This window comes from Meriones unguiculatus, chromosome 12, assembly GCF_030254825.1.
Source record: "Meriones unguiculatus strain TT.TT164.6M chromosome 12, Bangor_MerUng_6.1, whole genome shotgun sequence".
Classification (NCBI taxonomy): Eukaryota; Metazoa; Chordata; class Mammalia; order Rodentia; family Muridae; genus Meriones; species Meriones unguiculatus.
The window spans coordinates 31,583,872-31,599,429 of record NC_083360.1 but is presented as its reverse complement, the minus strand read 5'-3'; the positions used below and the strand labels follow the sequence as shown (position 1 = coordinate 31,599,429).

Here is a 15,558-nt window from a genome sequence, read left to right as displayed (position 1 = left end):
CCTCTTCTCCTTCACGCTGTCTTAATAACCCTTCAAGCTGAATGCCCCTCCTCCTTTCTACTTCCTCTCTAGTTGTCCTCCAGATTCCCTTTCCCTCTCTATAGTTTTTCCTATGTTCGCTCCCTACCAACTGGTTGCTTGCTCTCCCACTTGACCTAATGCTGATTTTATTTAATCCTGTTTACTATATTAAGCTCTTGGATTAAAGGTGTGTGCTAGGGCTGAGCCACACCACAACTAGAAACAGTTTTTTCCAGTACACAATCTGGGAGTTCACAGTGTGATCAAATATCCTGCAACACACGCAAAGACAGATAAATGTAATTTGAAAATTTTAAAAAGAGAAGGTGGGGGATTGGAGAGATGGGTCAGCGGTGAAGGGCACTGTATGCTTCTCCGAAGGACCCAGATTCAGTTCTCAGCACTGACATGGCAGCTCACAACTGCCTGTAACTCCCGTTCCAAGCGATCTGGCACCTTCATACTAATGCACATAATATAAAATTAAATAAATTATTTTTTAAAAATTTAAAAAGGAAGAGAAGATGGTCCTAGATTAGAGGATTGAGGCCAGCCTCGTGCAGAGTCATGTGGGGGATAAGTCAGATGATTGGACAGAAGAGAAGCAGCCTGAGAGGGGACATTCAGGAGTGGGGCAGAGAGATGGTTGGTAGCAGAGTGCATGAGGATTGTGGGATGAGAAAAGATCTGACAGTAACTGAAGCTTCCAGCTCAGTCATCTGACTGGACCGTAATCCCGAACAAGTTCTGCTTGCTGCATGATTCCAAATGCTTACAGAAATCGGTGGCAAGGTATCTCAGGCACTTTCTTTTTTTTAAATTCATTTTATTTCATGTGCATTAGTGTGAAGGTGTCAGATCCCTTAGAATTGGAGTTACAGACAGTTATGAGCTGCCATGTGGGTGCTGGGAACCAGGCTCCTTTAGAAGAGCAGACAGTGCTTGTAACCACTGAGCCATCTCTCCAGCCCTGTCTCAGGCACTTTCCGCCTTCATCAAATAGGCATTAAGAGGAGACAGTTCTGACTGTCTCCTGGTTCTTTGATAGAACTTCCGTGTGCTTCCCTGGATCACCAGGAGGAGACAGGTGGCTATCAGACAGACTGCCTAGCAGGCCTGTGATGCTTAGAGCCATGCCCCTTGGCTGGTTCCCAGGGAGTATGCATTCGTGTTGGTCGGTACAGGAACCTTGTTTGACTGAGGCCTTAACTTCCTGGCAGACATGCTGTTACAGGCGGAAGAGGCTGCCCAGCTCGAGGCCGCAGAGGAACACCACCACCACCGCCTGCTGGTAAGAGTGCTCGTACTGTCCTGCCCCCTGCGGGCCCCGGCGTGCAGCCAGTTCTGAGTGAGCTGTAGTCTGTGTTTGCATTTTGAAACTGTGAGAGTAATGGGTGGAGTCGGGGATTTGGTGGGGTTAAGGAACCTTAGAGGGGATCTGAGCCGGGGGTTCTTACACAGTGGCCCTTTGAGAGGCAGAGACCTAATGTATAACCCAGATCAAAGTCTTGATCCTAAACCTGAATCAAGGTCTGGGGAGTTGGTTCCTCTTTTGTGGGCTGCTGCTCCCCCAGGAGCTGGTCTTCAGAGGGTTTCAGGAGCCTCTGGTGCTCCACTGAACACAGTCTGAACCCCTAACCCTGTCTGACCTCTCCACTCTGGCGACTTGCTTAGGTAGTGTGTTTATGATTGGTCACAGGATCGGGAGTATGGTCCGGAGGACTCTGTCCTAGTGTCTTTTTCTGTTGCTGTGATAAAATATTCCAGTAAAAGCAACTCAGAGATAAAAAGAATTCATTTAAACTCAGCTGAAGGCTGTCAAAGCAGCAGAGTCCTGAAACAATTGGTTACATTGCTTATCTCCCTTCTCTGCTTGTGCAGTCCTGGAATGAGGTGGGTCTTCCCTTGTGGAGACAGTGAAGACGTTTTCCAAGTGGCAGGATCAGCACCCATCTCCCAAATAACTCTAGATTCTGTCAAGTTGACAATGAGTACCAGCCATGACAGATTTGTCTTCGTTCATTCTGGCAAAAAACACTTATAATTATGTAAATGTATATATACAATAACTCTTCGGTGGTTCCCAAGTCTGGGACTGAAGGCATGTTTCTTTTTCATAAGGATCATATGGAGTCCCCTGGTCAGAGGCAAGGCTGTGTGAAGCTAGTGTAACCAAGAGCCTGCTGGGTAGGCCAGCTTCTGATAGGTGCACAGAAGAGAAATTGTAGAGAAATGGAGCAGGCCCTGAACCATACTGGCTTCTGATGATGCTTTTCTGATGATGTTTTCCCTGTTCATATTTGACAGATTCTCCTTCTGTATAATATATACATGTATGTATATGTATATATTAACCCCTTATGTCGTTTCCATGTGTAGTATTCTTGCTTTAGAGCCTTAAAAGAAAATGTGATGCAGGCCCGACACCAGCGAATGAGAAGGAACCTTGCTCACCAGCTGCATGATACTACGGTGAGAGTTCTCCCCTCCCAAGCAGGGCCTTACCGTGTGGTTAGCTCCAGCTAGCCTCAGACTCACTGTGTAGTCTGGGCTGGTGTTAAATTCAGTCCTGGAATTAGGTGTGCACGCGTCTGTTTGGCACTTCAGCTAAGCTCCAGAATAATGATGCCTGTTTTCTCTGTTAATCTGTACCTGCTAACAGAGAACTCTGTCTCAGCCTACCTACCCGATCCCACTCAGTTTGCTAAGAAAATCAGCTCTTGACTCAGCTGTTAGGGACTATGGCTCTTCACTCTGACCCAGGATATCTCTACATAACACAAACCCTGCTGAGTCTTGTGTTTGCGAGGTTGTTTGTTTCCATCATAGTCAGTCTTTAATGGTTTCTTTATCAAGGGCAATGGCTCTCTTCATTGGTTTTGTTTCTGAATGTAGATTTCCTTTCCTTTTTTTGTTTTAATGATTAAACACACAGTATACCTAGACTTAACATTCATTAATATTTGCTTCAAAATTTCCCCCAAATAATTTCAAAGTAAGTTATAAATACCTAAGCACTTCAGAATGCATCACCCCCAGACAAGCAGTTTTACACACAGGATCTTTATAATCTTGACAAAATTAGCAGTTTCTAACACCATCCAGGTCATTTTCGGATTTTCTTAATTGTCCCTCAAATAGGATTCGGTTAGTGCATGCCTTGCTGTTAACCCCTCCTTTGTCTGAAGACTCTTGTGTAGCCCAGATGGTCTCCATTGTCTATCTTTCTGCCTTTGCTCCTCATCTGCCCTCCCCCAGACTTCCCCCACTCCCCATCTCCTCACCCCTACCCCATTTTAATGTCTCCTCAGCATCTGATCTAGAGCACCATTCCCCCAGACATATTGTCCTCGTTCTAATTAAGAAGTCTCGGAATCTCTGGGGCTAGAGTTGCAGGCTGTCCTGAACCACCTGATGTGGGTGCTGGGAACCAAACTGTTGTCTTTTAAAAGTGCACTTAACTGCTGATTCATCTCTCCAGTCCCTAGTTTTATATTTTTGAACTGTAGCAAAACACGCATAAAAGTTGTAATTTTTTTTAAAAAGTGTTCATCTGTTTATGTATGTAAGCATGTGTGCAGTAGGGGGTTGGCGGGGTGGGAGGAGGGCCTCAGGAGCTGCCGGCTCTCTGCTTCTACTGTGCAGGTTTCGATTTAACTCAGATAGGTCAGGCTGGTGCGACAAGTGTCTTTACCCGCTTCAACATCTTGCCAGACCAAAAATTTATTATCTTGTTAGCAAGTTCTAGGCCAGCCAGGGCTTCACTGATTCTATTTGAAATCACAGACAAACAAAACTACACTGTCCCCGTTAAATACCAACTCCACTGTCCTTTACCCTCAGCTGTTGGCAGCTGCTATTCTACTTTCTGTCTCTGTCAATTTGACTGTTTTGGAGACTTGGAAGGAAAATCATACACTGTTTGTTCTTTTGTGGCTGGCTTATTTCACTTAGCATAATGTATACCTTTTTCTGGACAGTGGCCTTGGCCCTTTGAAGAGGTCAGACTAGGTCATTCTAAATACAAGTGTTCCTTTTTGATGCCATTTATTCTGTGTAGTTCTTATAAACTAGACACTAGACTCAGAGGCTTAGCCGTGGAAATTAAACACTTTGACAGCTGTTTCCTAGGTGGCAATAAGTGATGAGTTTTAATTTCTAAAATGACTCTGAAAAGTGGTTATTGTCTGCTGAGCAAGATAGAAGAATATGAGATGGAGGCAGGAGGATCATAAATTTAAGCCTGGGCTACACAGTAAGACCCTGCCTCAGAAACAACAAGAAGAAAGTCTTCTTTAATACCCAGACTTTCTGTTTTCATGTGCATGTCTGCTTACTAGAAACGCCTTTTCTACTGGCCCAGAACATGGCTCTTCAGGCCAGCTGCTGTGAGTAGCTGCTCCAGAGTGGGGCAGAGCTTCTGCAGAGACGCATAGTGCCTGGGGTCAGGGCTTACGCTGAGAGGCCTTCTCTCCCTCCACTGTCGTAAATTTGTCTTCTTCCTGTCTTTCTGCAGCTGCTTCACAGGTTCTGGAATCTCTGGCAGACCCGGATGGAGCAGAGGGAGGAGAGGGTGCAGCCGCCCTCGCTGCACGCAGCCCAGAACCACTACAGGTAGGAGCGGCTTCACCCTCAGCCCTCGGGAAACCTGGTGCTTTTGACGGAGGGTTTTCCAGGAGAAGCTGGTTACCCTGGCAGGAGTTAGTGCCACAGACGCAGCGAGACCTTTTAGCCAAGTGTGGACTGTACCCTTAATCCCAGTGCCCTGGTCTCCACAGCAAGTTTCAGGACAGTGAGACTTGTGTGTATATTTGCTGGCATCTTCTCTTGTACTCATATCATAGCACTCCTGACACACTTCACAGGACTGTCACCTGGAACAGAACACAGAAAACAAGCAAGTAAGCAGGCAACAGAGCAGCCATAGTGTGGTGAAGGGCACACCCTACAGTAATGGCTCCCGAGTGTGGTGTTCGGGCAGCACACGGGGCACAGGGGGGGTGACGTGATGTAATTTGCACTGGGTCTTGACCACCTCTGTGTGTCGTGTTTGGTCACCACTGCCTCCGTTCTTCTGCAGGCCTTTTGTTATTTGCGCACTGTGGCTGATAGTAGCAAAGTGCTTGCTTAGCATAGGCAAGGTAAGTCTGAGCCGCTCTGCACTGCAGCAGAAGAGAAATGTTGCCCATGTTAAAGAGTCAGGCTGGGAAGGTATTTGGGGCTCAGTCTACCTGGAAGCAGGGAATGTTCTCGACTCTTGAGAGCCAGTCATCCTGTTACATACATCTATTTTAAAGTCTATGAAGAAAAATTTTAAATATATAGAAAGAAAGTATAAAGTTAAAATGAAAGTTGCGAGGCTCTCTCCCCCCTGCTGCTTAGTCCTGGGCTTTCCTACTGCCAGAGGTGTCCCTCACGGTAACTGATGTCTTGACTGGTCCAAATTTGGAGCTTTATTTACTACAGTGCTAGGGATCCAGTGCTTTTCACATGCTGAGCAGGTTATCTACCACAAACTGCACCCCCAGCTTCAGAGCATACTTTTGATGAATTAATAAAAATCCTAATATTTTGGGCTGGAGAGATGGCTCAGCATTTAAAGCACAGACCACCCTTCCAGGGGACTCAGGTTTGGTTCCCAGAACCCACATAGTGCCTGGAAACCATCTGTAACTCCAGTTCCAGAGGACCCAATGCCCTCTCTGCCCTCTCTGGGCACCGGATACACATGGTGCACACATACCTGCAGGCAAATACTTACACACGTAAAACTGAAGAAGAAGGAAAAAGAGCTGACTCGAGCCAGAGTTGTCAGGGTTGTCATCGTTCTAAACCCTGGCTTACAAAACCAAGCGCACGAGCGTCACATTCGAGAGTGTCACATTCAAGGGAGGCAGAGAGGCCCTCCAACTTGGCCATAACTCCAGGAAGTTCAGGAGGTTTCCTGTCCTAAGTCCTAGACACACTGTGCCTGAGTACTTGACTTAAGTTTCCAAGTGAGTTGTCAGGGGTTGGAGGATAGCTCAGATGTAGGGCGCTTGCCTATCACATGTGAAACCCTGTGAAAAATCAATCAACCCACCAACCAAACCCCAAACATTTCAACCAGAACGTTGAAATTTAAAGCAAACCAGAGTCAAGATGAAGAGTTGGTAGTTTCACGTTAATAAGTTCTCTGCTTCCCCCTCTCTCAGGACGAAACAGTAAGCCCTTGGAGTGCCCCGAACCCTCAGGAAGTAACTGTACCCAGATCACAGTAAACTCTAACTGCTGAAAGCCTGACAGTGCCACTCAACAGTTATTTGGTTTTCTGTGCTTTGTTCCAGGATGACAGTCCTCCGCAAGTGTGTCAGGGTGTGGCTACAATACGTGCACAGGAGACGATGCCAGCAGGTACGGAGGGCATGGAAGCAGAGAGCTCGGCTGCCCACCATGGGATTCACTGGCTTTGGGAAGCTGCGCGGGAAAGGCTTGTGCAGCAGATCTGGTTCTGGTCCGGAGCCTACTGTGCAAACCCAGGTGTTTCCTTCAGCCCTCGCTGGTGTCAGAGTCTGCACAGCCCCCATCCCTGCACCGTGGGAAGACAGGTGCTGATGGGAAGGAGTGCCTCTTCCCGGCCTGTTAGGTCTGCACTCACGTCCATTTGTTTTCTGAACTGCCCCTCACCCTCCTGTCATTCCCCAACATGCTGAGATTGTGGGAGTGTGCCACCATGTCCGGCCCCCATGGAAGACACACTTACTACACACCAACTTTGCCTTAGACCCTGTGCTGGGGGTACAAACCTGTGATACAAAATAGGCAGAGTTCCTGTGTCCCCCAGCCTCAAGCCAGGGTGTCAGGAGGTGTGACTTGCGGGTCACTGCTGACAGTTGGGCACAGGTGTCTGCAATGCTAAAAGAAGGCTTTTTTAAAAATTCATTTGCGTGCATGTGAGAGGTGTGTGTGTGAGAGAGAGAGACAGAGATAGATAGATAGATGGGGGAGGGTGTGTGTGCAGGTATCCACAGAGGCTCTTAGAGCTGGAGTAACAAGCTGGTTTTGAGTTGGCTTGGTGTGAGTGCTAAGAACCAAGCTCATGTCCTCTGGAAGAGCAGGAATCACTCTTAACAGCTGAGTCATCACTTTAGCCCATAAATAGATGATATTGATCCCTGATTGAAATTTAATAGGGATGTCGGCTCATTTCATGGGAAGTGCCCACGTTTGTCGGTTCTGCCAGTCAGCGAGAGGAAGACACAAACTCAACTTCCCTTAGTTGATTTTGCACTGCCCAGCCCCCATCCCCCCCAATCATCAGCCACAGTCCAACTGACCCATTAAGACTGACTCTTCACAGCTGTGGGATAGAATGGGCATTTGGAGCTAGGTGCAGAGGCCTTCTCTCATTCCTTCCTTCATGCCAGCTTCTGCCACTCAGCTGCTTCCTGAGTGTTCCGTGGGCTTCTTTCCTTGCTGTACCTGCAGCTCTCTGTGACTCCTGACCCTGTCAGCTTAGGAGCTCCCCCACCCCTGCCTGTCACTCTACCTGTGCGGTGAATCAGAATATTAGTGTATAGTTATATGCTGGTTTTTCTTTCCAGTTAGCCTGTAGCTGCTGCTTCATTTGTTTATTTGTTTCTGAGACAGAGTCTGTGTAGCCCTGGCTGTCCTGCAACTCACTCTGTAGGCCAGGCTGGCCTGGAACGCAGTGGTCCTCCTGCCTCTGCCTCCTGACTATTGGATTAAAGGCTTGTGACAGCACTCCCGGATTTTACAGTAATTTTTTTTTTAAAGATTTATTTTATTATATATACAGTGTTCTGTCTGCATGTATACCTGCATGCCAGAAGAGGCCATCAGATCTCATTATAGATGGTTGTGAGCCACCATGTGGATGCTGGGAATTGAACTCAGGACCTCTGGCAGAGCAGCTGGTGCTCTTAACCTCTGACCCATCTCTCTAGCCCCTCTGCAATAACTTTTAAAGTTCCTGGTTTTGGTGATTTGAATATAGTGGAGAACATTCCTGAGTGCTGAGTTTAAAGGCGTGCACAATCACACCTGGCTAGACTGTAGTGTCTTAAGGATCTGGCCTGCCTGTCTGAGCCTAGCACAGCACTCAGTAGTGACTGCTGGTTCATCTGCATGGATGCGCTGTCCTTGACCACATCAGAATGTTTCTGGTGGGTTATCTGGAAGCTGGGTATGGTGGCACAGGCCTGTAAGACCAGCACCCAAGAGGCAGAGATAGAAGGATTTGCTGCAAGTTCAAGGCCAGTCTGAATAGTGAGGTTCAGACCAACTCAAGATACATTGTGACCGCAAAAAAGAGGAGCCTGGTATGTGCGTTCATACCCACCATCCCAGCCCTCAAGAGGATAAGAAGTTCAAGGTTACTCTCCGATACACAGCAGGTTCCAGGTCAGCCTGGGCCACACAAGACCTTGTCTCATAAAAACAAAACAAATGTAGTTTGAAAAAGAGCTCACTTGCCTGCAATTCTAGTGCTTGTGAGGTGATGTGAAGATAGTAGTTCAAGGTCATCTTGGGCTACATGAGACCCTGTCTCAAGGAAACAAAGGAAATGGAGAAAAAGAGTTTCCCATGATGGCCAGGATGGTGCAGGACGAGCTCAGGCCCCTCTTATGCTGTTCTAGCTCAGCCTGCTTCTGGAGGAGAAGCCGGTCAGAGAGCAGGAGGGGCTCACCTGGCCGCTGCTTTGTGTGCCTATCTCAGGAGCACAGTTCTTGCTGTTTTAGGGGAACACATGTTTATTCATTGTGAGTTTCTTTTAAAAAGTAATGTGACATGGTGCTATGTACACTTTTAAATCCCTGTACTTGGGAGGTAGGGGCAAGGCAGATCTCTGAGTTTGAGGCCAGCCTGGTCTACAGAGAGAATTCCTGGACAGCCAGGGCTACGCAGAGAAACTCTGTCTTGAAAAAGAAAACAAACAAACAAATAAACAAACAGAAAGTACTATGACCACTAATGGTTCCTGCTTGTAATTCCAGCACTCCAAAGACTGAGAGAGGATGATTTTGAGTTTCATGCTAGCCTGAGTTACATATAGTGAGTCTTGGGTCAGTCTGGAGTACTCAGCAAAACCACGTTTCAAAACAACCACAACAAAACCCCCCAAAACAGCCCTGTTGAGGGTACACACCTTTAATCCCAGCCCTAAGAAGGCAGATGCAGGAGGAAGAGCTGTGTGAGTTTGAGGCCAGCCTGGTCTACATAGTGAGTTCTAGGACAGCCAGGGCTACACAGAGAGACCCTGTCTTAAAATACAAACAACAAGCAGAAGAAACGTATGGAATGGTAAAACACTGACTTGTTGCTGAATTGAGAAGGTGAGTTTATGCGTTCATTGGACTTCTTTTTTAAGAATCTTTTTTTTTTTTCCTTTTTCGAGATAAGGTTTTTCTGTGTAGCCTTTGTTGTCCTGGAACTCGATCTGTACACCAGGCTGGCTTTGAACTTGCAGAGATCTGCCTGCCTCTGCTTTCCAAGTGCTAGGATTTTAAAGGCATATGCCGCCACACCTGGTTTTAAGATTTTTTTTTTAATTATTTACGTGTGTGTGTGTGAATGTCTGTGTACATGGGGCAGTGTCTTCAGAGGCCAGAAGGTATTGGATCCTCCAGAACTGGAGTTACAGACAGGTGTGAGCCACCATGAGGGTCCTGGGTACCGAATCTGGGTCCTGCAGGAACAAGAAGTACAGTTAAGCACAGCGCCATCCCTCTAGCCCCTAGATTGATTTTGCAGAAAAATTGTTTTAGTTATGTATATATGCATTTCTGTGTGTATGTGCACGAGTGCAGGGTCTGTGTAGGCCTGAAGAGGACCTAAAGTTACAGGGATTGTGAGCCGCCTGCCCTGGGTGCTGGAAACTGCCCACAGAGGCCAGCAGAAGGTGCAGGACCTACTGGGACCGGAGCTACAGAGGGCTGTGAGCCATCGTGTAGGTTCTGGGAGTCAAACCCGGCTGCTCTTAACTGCTAAGCCCTTTCCAGCCACCGTTTGTTTGTTTGTGTTTGATATGGGGGGCTCACTGTGTAGCCATGCCTGGACTGGCTTCAACTGTGTAGACCAGGCCGGCCTGAACTCACCATGTAAACTAGGCTGATTTTTAAACTCACAGATATCCACCTGCCTCTGCCCCTACAGTGCTAGGATTAAAGGTGTGTGTCGACAACCCCAGCCTCATTTAAATAAGCATCCGTACACATGTGTATACTTAATAGTTTAGATATGTATCTATAAAGATACGCTACATTCAGGGAAGGATGCAAATACTTTCATGTTTCATGTTGCTTTTGTTTTTACTTATTGAGCTGGTCTATCTGTGTTGTCTCAGCTGTCCTTAAACTCACTATGTATGTCAGGCTGACCTGGAACTCACAGAGATCCCCCTGCCTCTGTGTTCTGAGTGCTAGGATTAAAGGCCTTCTCCACCGCTCCTGACTCATGGTACATTTTTAACTTAGCCAATTGGCAAAAATCATTTTCATTCTGTTCCTACTTGTATGAGAAGCAATCTTCTCTCAAAAGAGTGTGACTCTGAGCATTCCCAAAGGCCATTGGTTGTCTTAGTTACTGCAGGCCAGAGCAGATAGTCATTTCCAGCAGAGAGCACTGCCTGCTGCCTTCCACACATGGCACCAAGCCTGGCGATGGCACCAGCGGAGTCGAGTCCTCCTCACGAGAGCAGCGCGTTTTCACAGGTATGCCGTGCACTTCCTGCGCGTCTGCTCACACAGCTCTGACTTAACTGCAGACTTTAGAATGCCTTGCCTTTGCTTTACCGGTTTCCCGTCCCCCCAGTTCCCGGTCCTCTGGGTTGTAAGGGCCTTTTAATCTCATGGAGCAGGAAAAATCAGCCATTCCCTTTCCCGGGAACAATTTTTGGCTATCTTTATCACAAGTGTTTTCAGAACGGCTTGTGTTTTTTGCCTCTGCTCTTGTTTCATGAGCATTTTTTGGGTTTCCTGTTAGTGCTGTAATGAGAGCTTTGATGGAGCCTCACATTGTGGGAGTTCCCTAAAAGGTTGAGCTCCTGTTCGAGAAGACATGGTCTTTTGAAATCCTAGAACAAAAGTTCTCAACCTGTGGAGCGTGACCTTTTCACAGGGGTTGCATAAGACCATTGGAAAAGACAGATATTTACATTATGATTCATAGTGGGAGCAAACTTGCAGTTATGAAGTAGCAATAGAATAATTCTGTGGTTGGGGACACCACAACATGAGGAACTGCATTAAAGGGTCGCAGCATTTGGAAAGTTGAGAACCCTGTCTTAGAACCATAGTCACCCGTAGAGTTAAAAAGATCACAGGGTGGTGGCGGCACACATCCCAGCACTGGACAGAGCTCTGTGAGTTCAAGGCCAGCCTGGTCTACATAGTGAGTTCTAGGACAGCCAGGGCTACCAGAGAAAAACAAGCAAAACAAGAATGTTTTTCATTGTAAATGCTTGGCTTCTATTCAGTTTTTCTCATTTGTGTGTGTTTAGGGAGACATTACAGAAGGAAGTATTTGCTCTCTGGAGGCAGAACATGTCTCAGCATCGAGAAAACCGCTTGGCCGAGAGAATGGTGTGTAGCTCTCCCTGAGTGGGTTCCTAGAGGGAGGATCCATTTTAAGCACTTACCCTAGCCCCTCCTCAGGAAGCTGGACAAACCAACCCTGCCAGGCTCCTGCCTGGGCTCCCGAACTGGGGGGAGGGCTTAGACAGTGTTGTCTGATGCCAGCTCAGTTTACCGGCAGCTGCTGGTCTTTTGCTGGTCTCAGATTCTCCTCTAGCCTCTGATCAGTTCTCCATCTGGACTCTGCCATTTTTCTCCCATCCTGCCTCAGGCTATACTGCACGCAGAGCAGCAGCTTTTGCGTAGGTTCTGGTTCGCGTGGCACCAGCAGGCAGCAGCATGTCAGCAAGAGCGGGAGTGGCAAGCCACGGCCTGTGCCCACCACCACAGCGGGCTGCTCAGGAAGGCCTTCTGCCTCTGGAGGGAAAGCACCCAAGGATTTAGGACAGAGTGAGTGGCATTTCTGCCCCAGAGCTGCTTCCCCCGTGGGCCAGCTTTGCAGAATCTTCGGGTACCCGCCTATAGCATGTGTCAGCTTGGAACCCTTGTGTAGTGACTGTGGTCAGTGGCGGGACATTACTAGTGAACCCATTATCAGGTGGCTGGCCTCTTGCCAGTGGACAGGATCTGGCCATTTTTACCAGACCACAGGCCCACGATGGGGAGAGTGCATGCAGCTCATGTGTCTAGTGCAGAGACGTTTGGCCTTGAAGTCCCACGGTGCTGCCTGAAGAAGAGTTTTGAATTTCTGTGTCCTTTCCTGCGAGGGGCCCAGATCATCAGACAGCTCTTCAGAGAATCCTTCATTCCCAGAGCTCAGTGAGGACGAGCACCAGAGGCCTACACAGGGGAGGCCCCTAATGGTCCATACCCTGCTGAGCTTCTGCTTCCCCACAGGAGGATGGGCAGGGCCCGGGCTGCACGCTTTCACTCAGCACGGCTCCTGCGCTGGGCCTGGAGCATGTGGAGGGAGGTAAGGCTTTGGCATGGGCACAGCCTGAGTGTGGCTTTTGGACAGGTGGAACTGTTTGTCCACATGACTCAGAGCAGAGAGATGGGCCCCTCTACCACACCCGTGTCCGATCAAGGGCAGGAGTGAGGCCGAGCTGGCTTACTCTTGTGAGGAATTGGCTCTAGGTTGCCGTCCTTTATGTGGCAGGCTGCTCTTATCTGAACTTACTGAATGCAAAGTCCCTGGTCTGGCCACTCATAGAAAGTCTACGAAGAGTGTAACACTGAAGCCAACACCTGTCCATCATTTTCTGTTGGGCACTTGCTCAGTTGATACCCATATGACCCCTAGGAGGTATATATTTATAGATGAGATTGAGGCTCAGTATGAGGCTCACGTCTTCCCTGCTCACAGAGTGTAAAATAGAGGCAGTGCTGCAGTGAGCCCCACCTGGCCCTGGGCCCACGCTACCCACTCTTTCCTGTATACAGTGCCTGGCCCTGAGGACGGAAGAGCAGCACAAACTGAGGCGTGCAGCCCAGCACAGCCAGCACGCCCTGCTTCACAGGGCTCTGCGGAAGTGGCTGGTAGGAGCCAGCTCTTTGTTCCAGGTCTCCTCACTTTGGGCCAGGGAAGGTTTCTGGAGAGGTCTTTGTTTATGTCCCTTCCCAGATGATCCGACAAGGGTCAGAACATCAGGTACCCCAGGAGGCACTGCTCGAGGTGCCAGCCTTCCTGGAAAGATGGTTTCTGGATGAGTCCAGGAGTTGGGCCTTGAGGGACATCACAATGGGGGCGGCTGCTGGCCTTCAAATGGGGGCCTTCAACCTCTCTCCACTCTGACAGCTCTGAGCATGGCAGCCACTGTGGTAAATGCACCTCTGAGGCCTTCTTGTACAGGGAGAAGTGTGGCCTTGAGTCCTCCTCATCTCCTACAGGCTTATCAGGACAGGGTGAGGAATGTCCTACAGGAGGTGGCCGCCAGGGAGAGACAGCACAACAGGCAGCTGCTGTGGTGAGTGTCCAGTGCCTTTAGGTCTCAGGCTGAGGAAAGAGACTCCAGAGTGTGGGGTGGGGGCCGGCCCTGCCTCAGGCCATGCGGGTGCCTGCCTCAGTGCCTGCGCTGCCCAAGGCAAGCCCTGCATCTTCTGCCACTTGAGCAGTCCCTGCTCGCTTGCCCCGTGCAGGGTAACCCGGAGGGTGCTCTCGCCCAGACCATTCACCAGAGGCTCACACAGACCCTGCCTGTACTGTTCCTAGCAGTCTTCCCCCCACTTCATACCCAACACCTTGTACCTCCGGAGGCATTATTTCATCCCCACCCCTGCAGTCTCTCTGTCAGCTCCCAGACCATCCCTTCCAGCTGCCCTTTCTAGAGTCAGCTCCCAGCCCTCTGGGACCAGCTGTGGCTCTCACCACTGAAGGGCACTCACGCCCACCCACACTCCTCATGGTCAAGGTTCTGAATGCACTCTTTCCTGGTTGGACTCCTCTCCCTGTGCATTTGTTCAGCACCTGTTGTTCTGCCTGTGTGCAGGCTGTGGCCCTTGTGGACTTTATACACTCTCGCTCCTCTGAAGTCCCAGAGCACCGTCTGGTCCCTCAGAAAAACCAGAGTGAGAAAGCAAGTAGGTGCTGGGGTTCATGCGCCTCTTACTTCAGTGTGAATCACCTGAACTGTCATCATCTGGTTACAGCGGTGTTCTTTTTATCCCATATCTCCTGAGGATGCAGTAATGGCCTGGTGTGGCGCTGGCTGCCTGGTCCCACCTCGTGCTTGGCACAGAGCAGACACTTAGCATCTGCTGTGGGGTGTAGACAAGAGCATGAGCTTGAGAGTCGGGAAACAGGCGTGCTGAGGCACAGAGTCCTCACTCAGGAGTTGGGAAGAGTGAGCGAGGTTCACAGAAGCCCCCCAGGCCCCTCCAAACCAGGGTGACTCTCCTCACCTGGCTCGTGTCTTTGCAGGTGGGTGTTTCGTCGCTGGAGAGAAAACACCATGGCCCGTTTGGATGGGGCCAGAAAAGCCTCTCAAGCAAGAGTCCACTACAACAGGACTCTGTGCTCCAAGGTGAGGTACAAAGTGGTCCCCAGGGAGCTTGGGGATCCCATTCCAGCCAGCACAAGGAATTGGCACTTGATAGGGAACTCCCAGAGTGGGTAGACAACCATCTTTCACACATGCATGTCTGCAGGTATTTTGTTTGCACTGAATTAGGAATCACTGTTCATCAAAATGAAAACGTGTCATATAGGAAGCAAACTAGTTCTTACCAGAACCAGTGTTTTCCACCCGTGTGCAACACTAAACTCGGGTAAAGCATGGGAGAGCTGAGGTTCAGGGTCCTCGCACGAAGACTGTGCCAGATCTTACCCACTCTCTCGAAGGCTGCATGACTCTGGAGGCTTGCTAGAAAGCACAGAGCACCCCAAGAAGTTTGCAGTGACCCTGAGCCACTCCGTCTCCTTGGCTGGGGTGGATGTTGGGATACCCTGCAGGTCTCATGCTCTAGGATGAGTGTGGTGTTGGGACACAAAACAAGGAAGTGTCCCAAACAGACACAGCTGCAGACCCGTCTCTGAGCCTTGGCTGTTCTGGAAGAAGGCAGACTGCTGGGAGCTCTGGGTACATAGGTCTGCCTGCTGGGGAGGCAGCAGCTGCATTTGAGGGCTGGAGGCTTCTCAGAAATGCTCGCGACAGCCTGGGTGGCCTCTGCCTTGAGAAGAGATGACCAGACCTGGCTGGGTTTAATGCTGCAGAGAGAAAGAGAGAGAGGCATCTCAGGTGGGAATGGAATTCATGACTGTGAAGCTAGGTTTAATGCTTCATTTGGCTCCCTGACTTTAAACGTATTTAGTGGTGCTGGGGAGATGGCTTAGCGATGAGTACTGTTCAAGCATGAGGACCTAAGTTCAAATCCCCAGCTCCCACATAAAAGTTAGTTATGACTGTGTATGTCTGTAACCCCAGTCCTGGAATGGAATAAAAATAAGAGGATCCCGGGAACTAAC

The 15,558-nt window shown here is 49.1% G+C and overlaps 1 protein-coding gene across 8 annotated transcripts in view; it reads left to right on the top strand.

Moving 5' to 3' along the window:
• Sfi1 (SFI1 centrin binding protein) overlaps positions 1–15,558 on the top strand; it is a 71,512-nt gene that overhangs the window by 46,926 nt on the left and 9,028 nt on the right. For 6 of the 8 annotated variants that reach the window (XR_009585075.1, XR_009585076.1, XM_060365522.1 and 3 more), the window contains exons 11-21: positions 1,242–1,312; positions 2,401–2,493; positions 4,538–4,635; positions 6,348–6,414; positions 10,603–10,733; positions 11,522–11,603; positions 11,866–12,044; positions 12,492–12,567; positions 13,038–13,133; positions 13,485–13,561; positions 14,515–14,617. Coding sequence is in view for 6 of the 8 variants with exons in the window: in XM_060365522.1 (XP_060221505.1) it covers positions 1,242–1,312; positions 2,401–2,493; positions 4,538–4,635; positions 6,348–6,414; positions 10,603–10,733; positions 11,522–11,603; positions 11,866–12,044; positions 12,492–12,567; positions 13,038–13,133; positions 13,485–13,561; positions 14,515–14,617 (1,073 nt within the window). In the remaining 2 variants the exon portion in view is untranslated. The remainder of the gene's footprint in view (positions 1–1,241; positions 1,313–2,400; positions 2,494–4,537; positions 4,636–6,347; positions 6,415–10,602; positions 10,734–11,521; positions 11,604–11,865; positions 12,045–12,491; positions 12,568–13,037; positions 13,134–13,484; positions 13,562–14,514; positions 14,618–15,558) is intronic. The other 2 variants (XM_060365526.1, XM_060365524.1) reach the window with 1 other exon arrangement.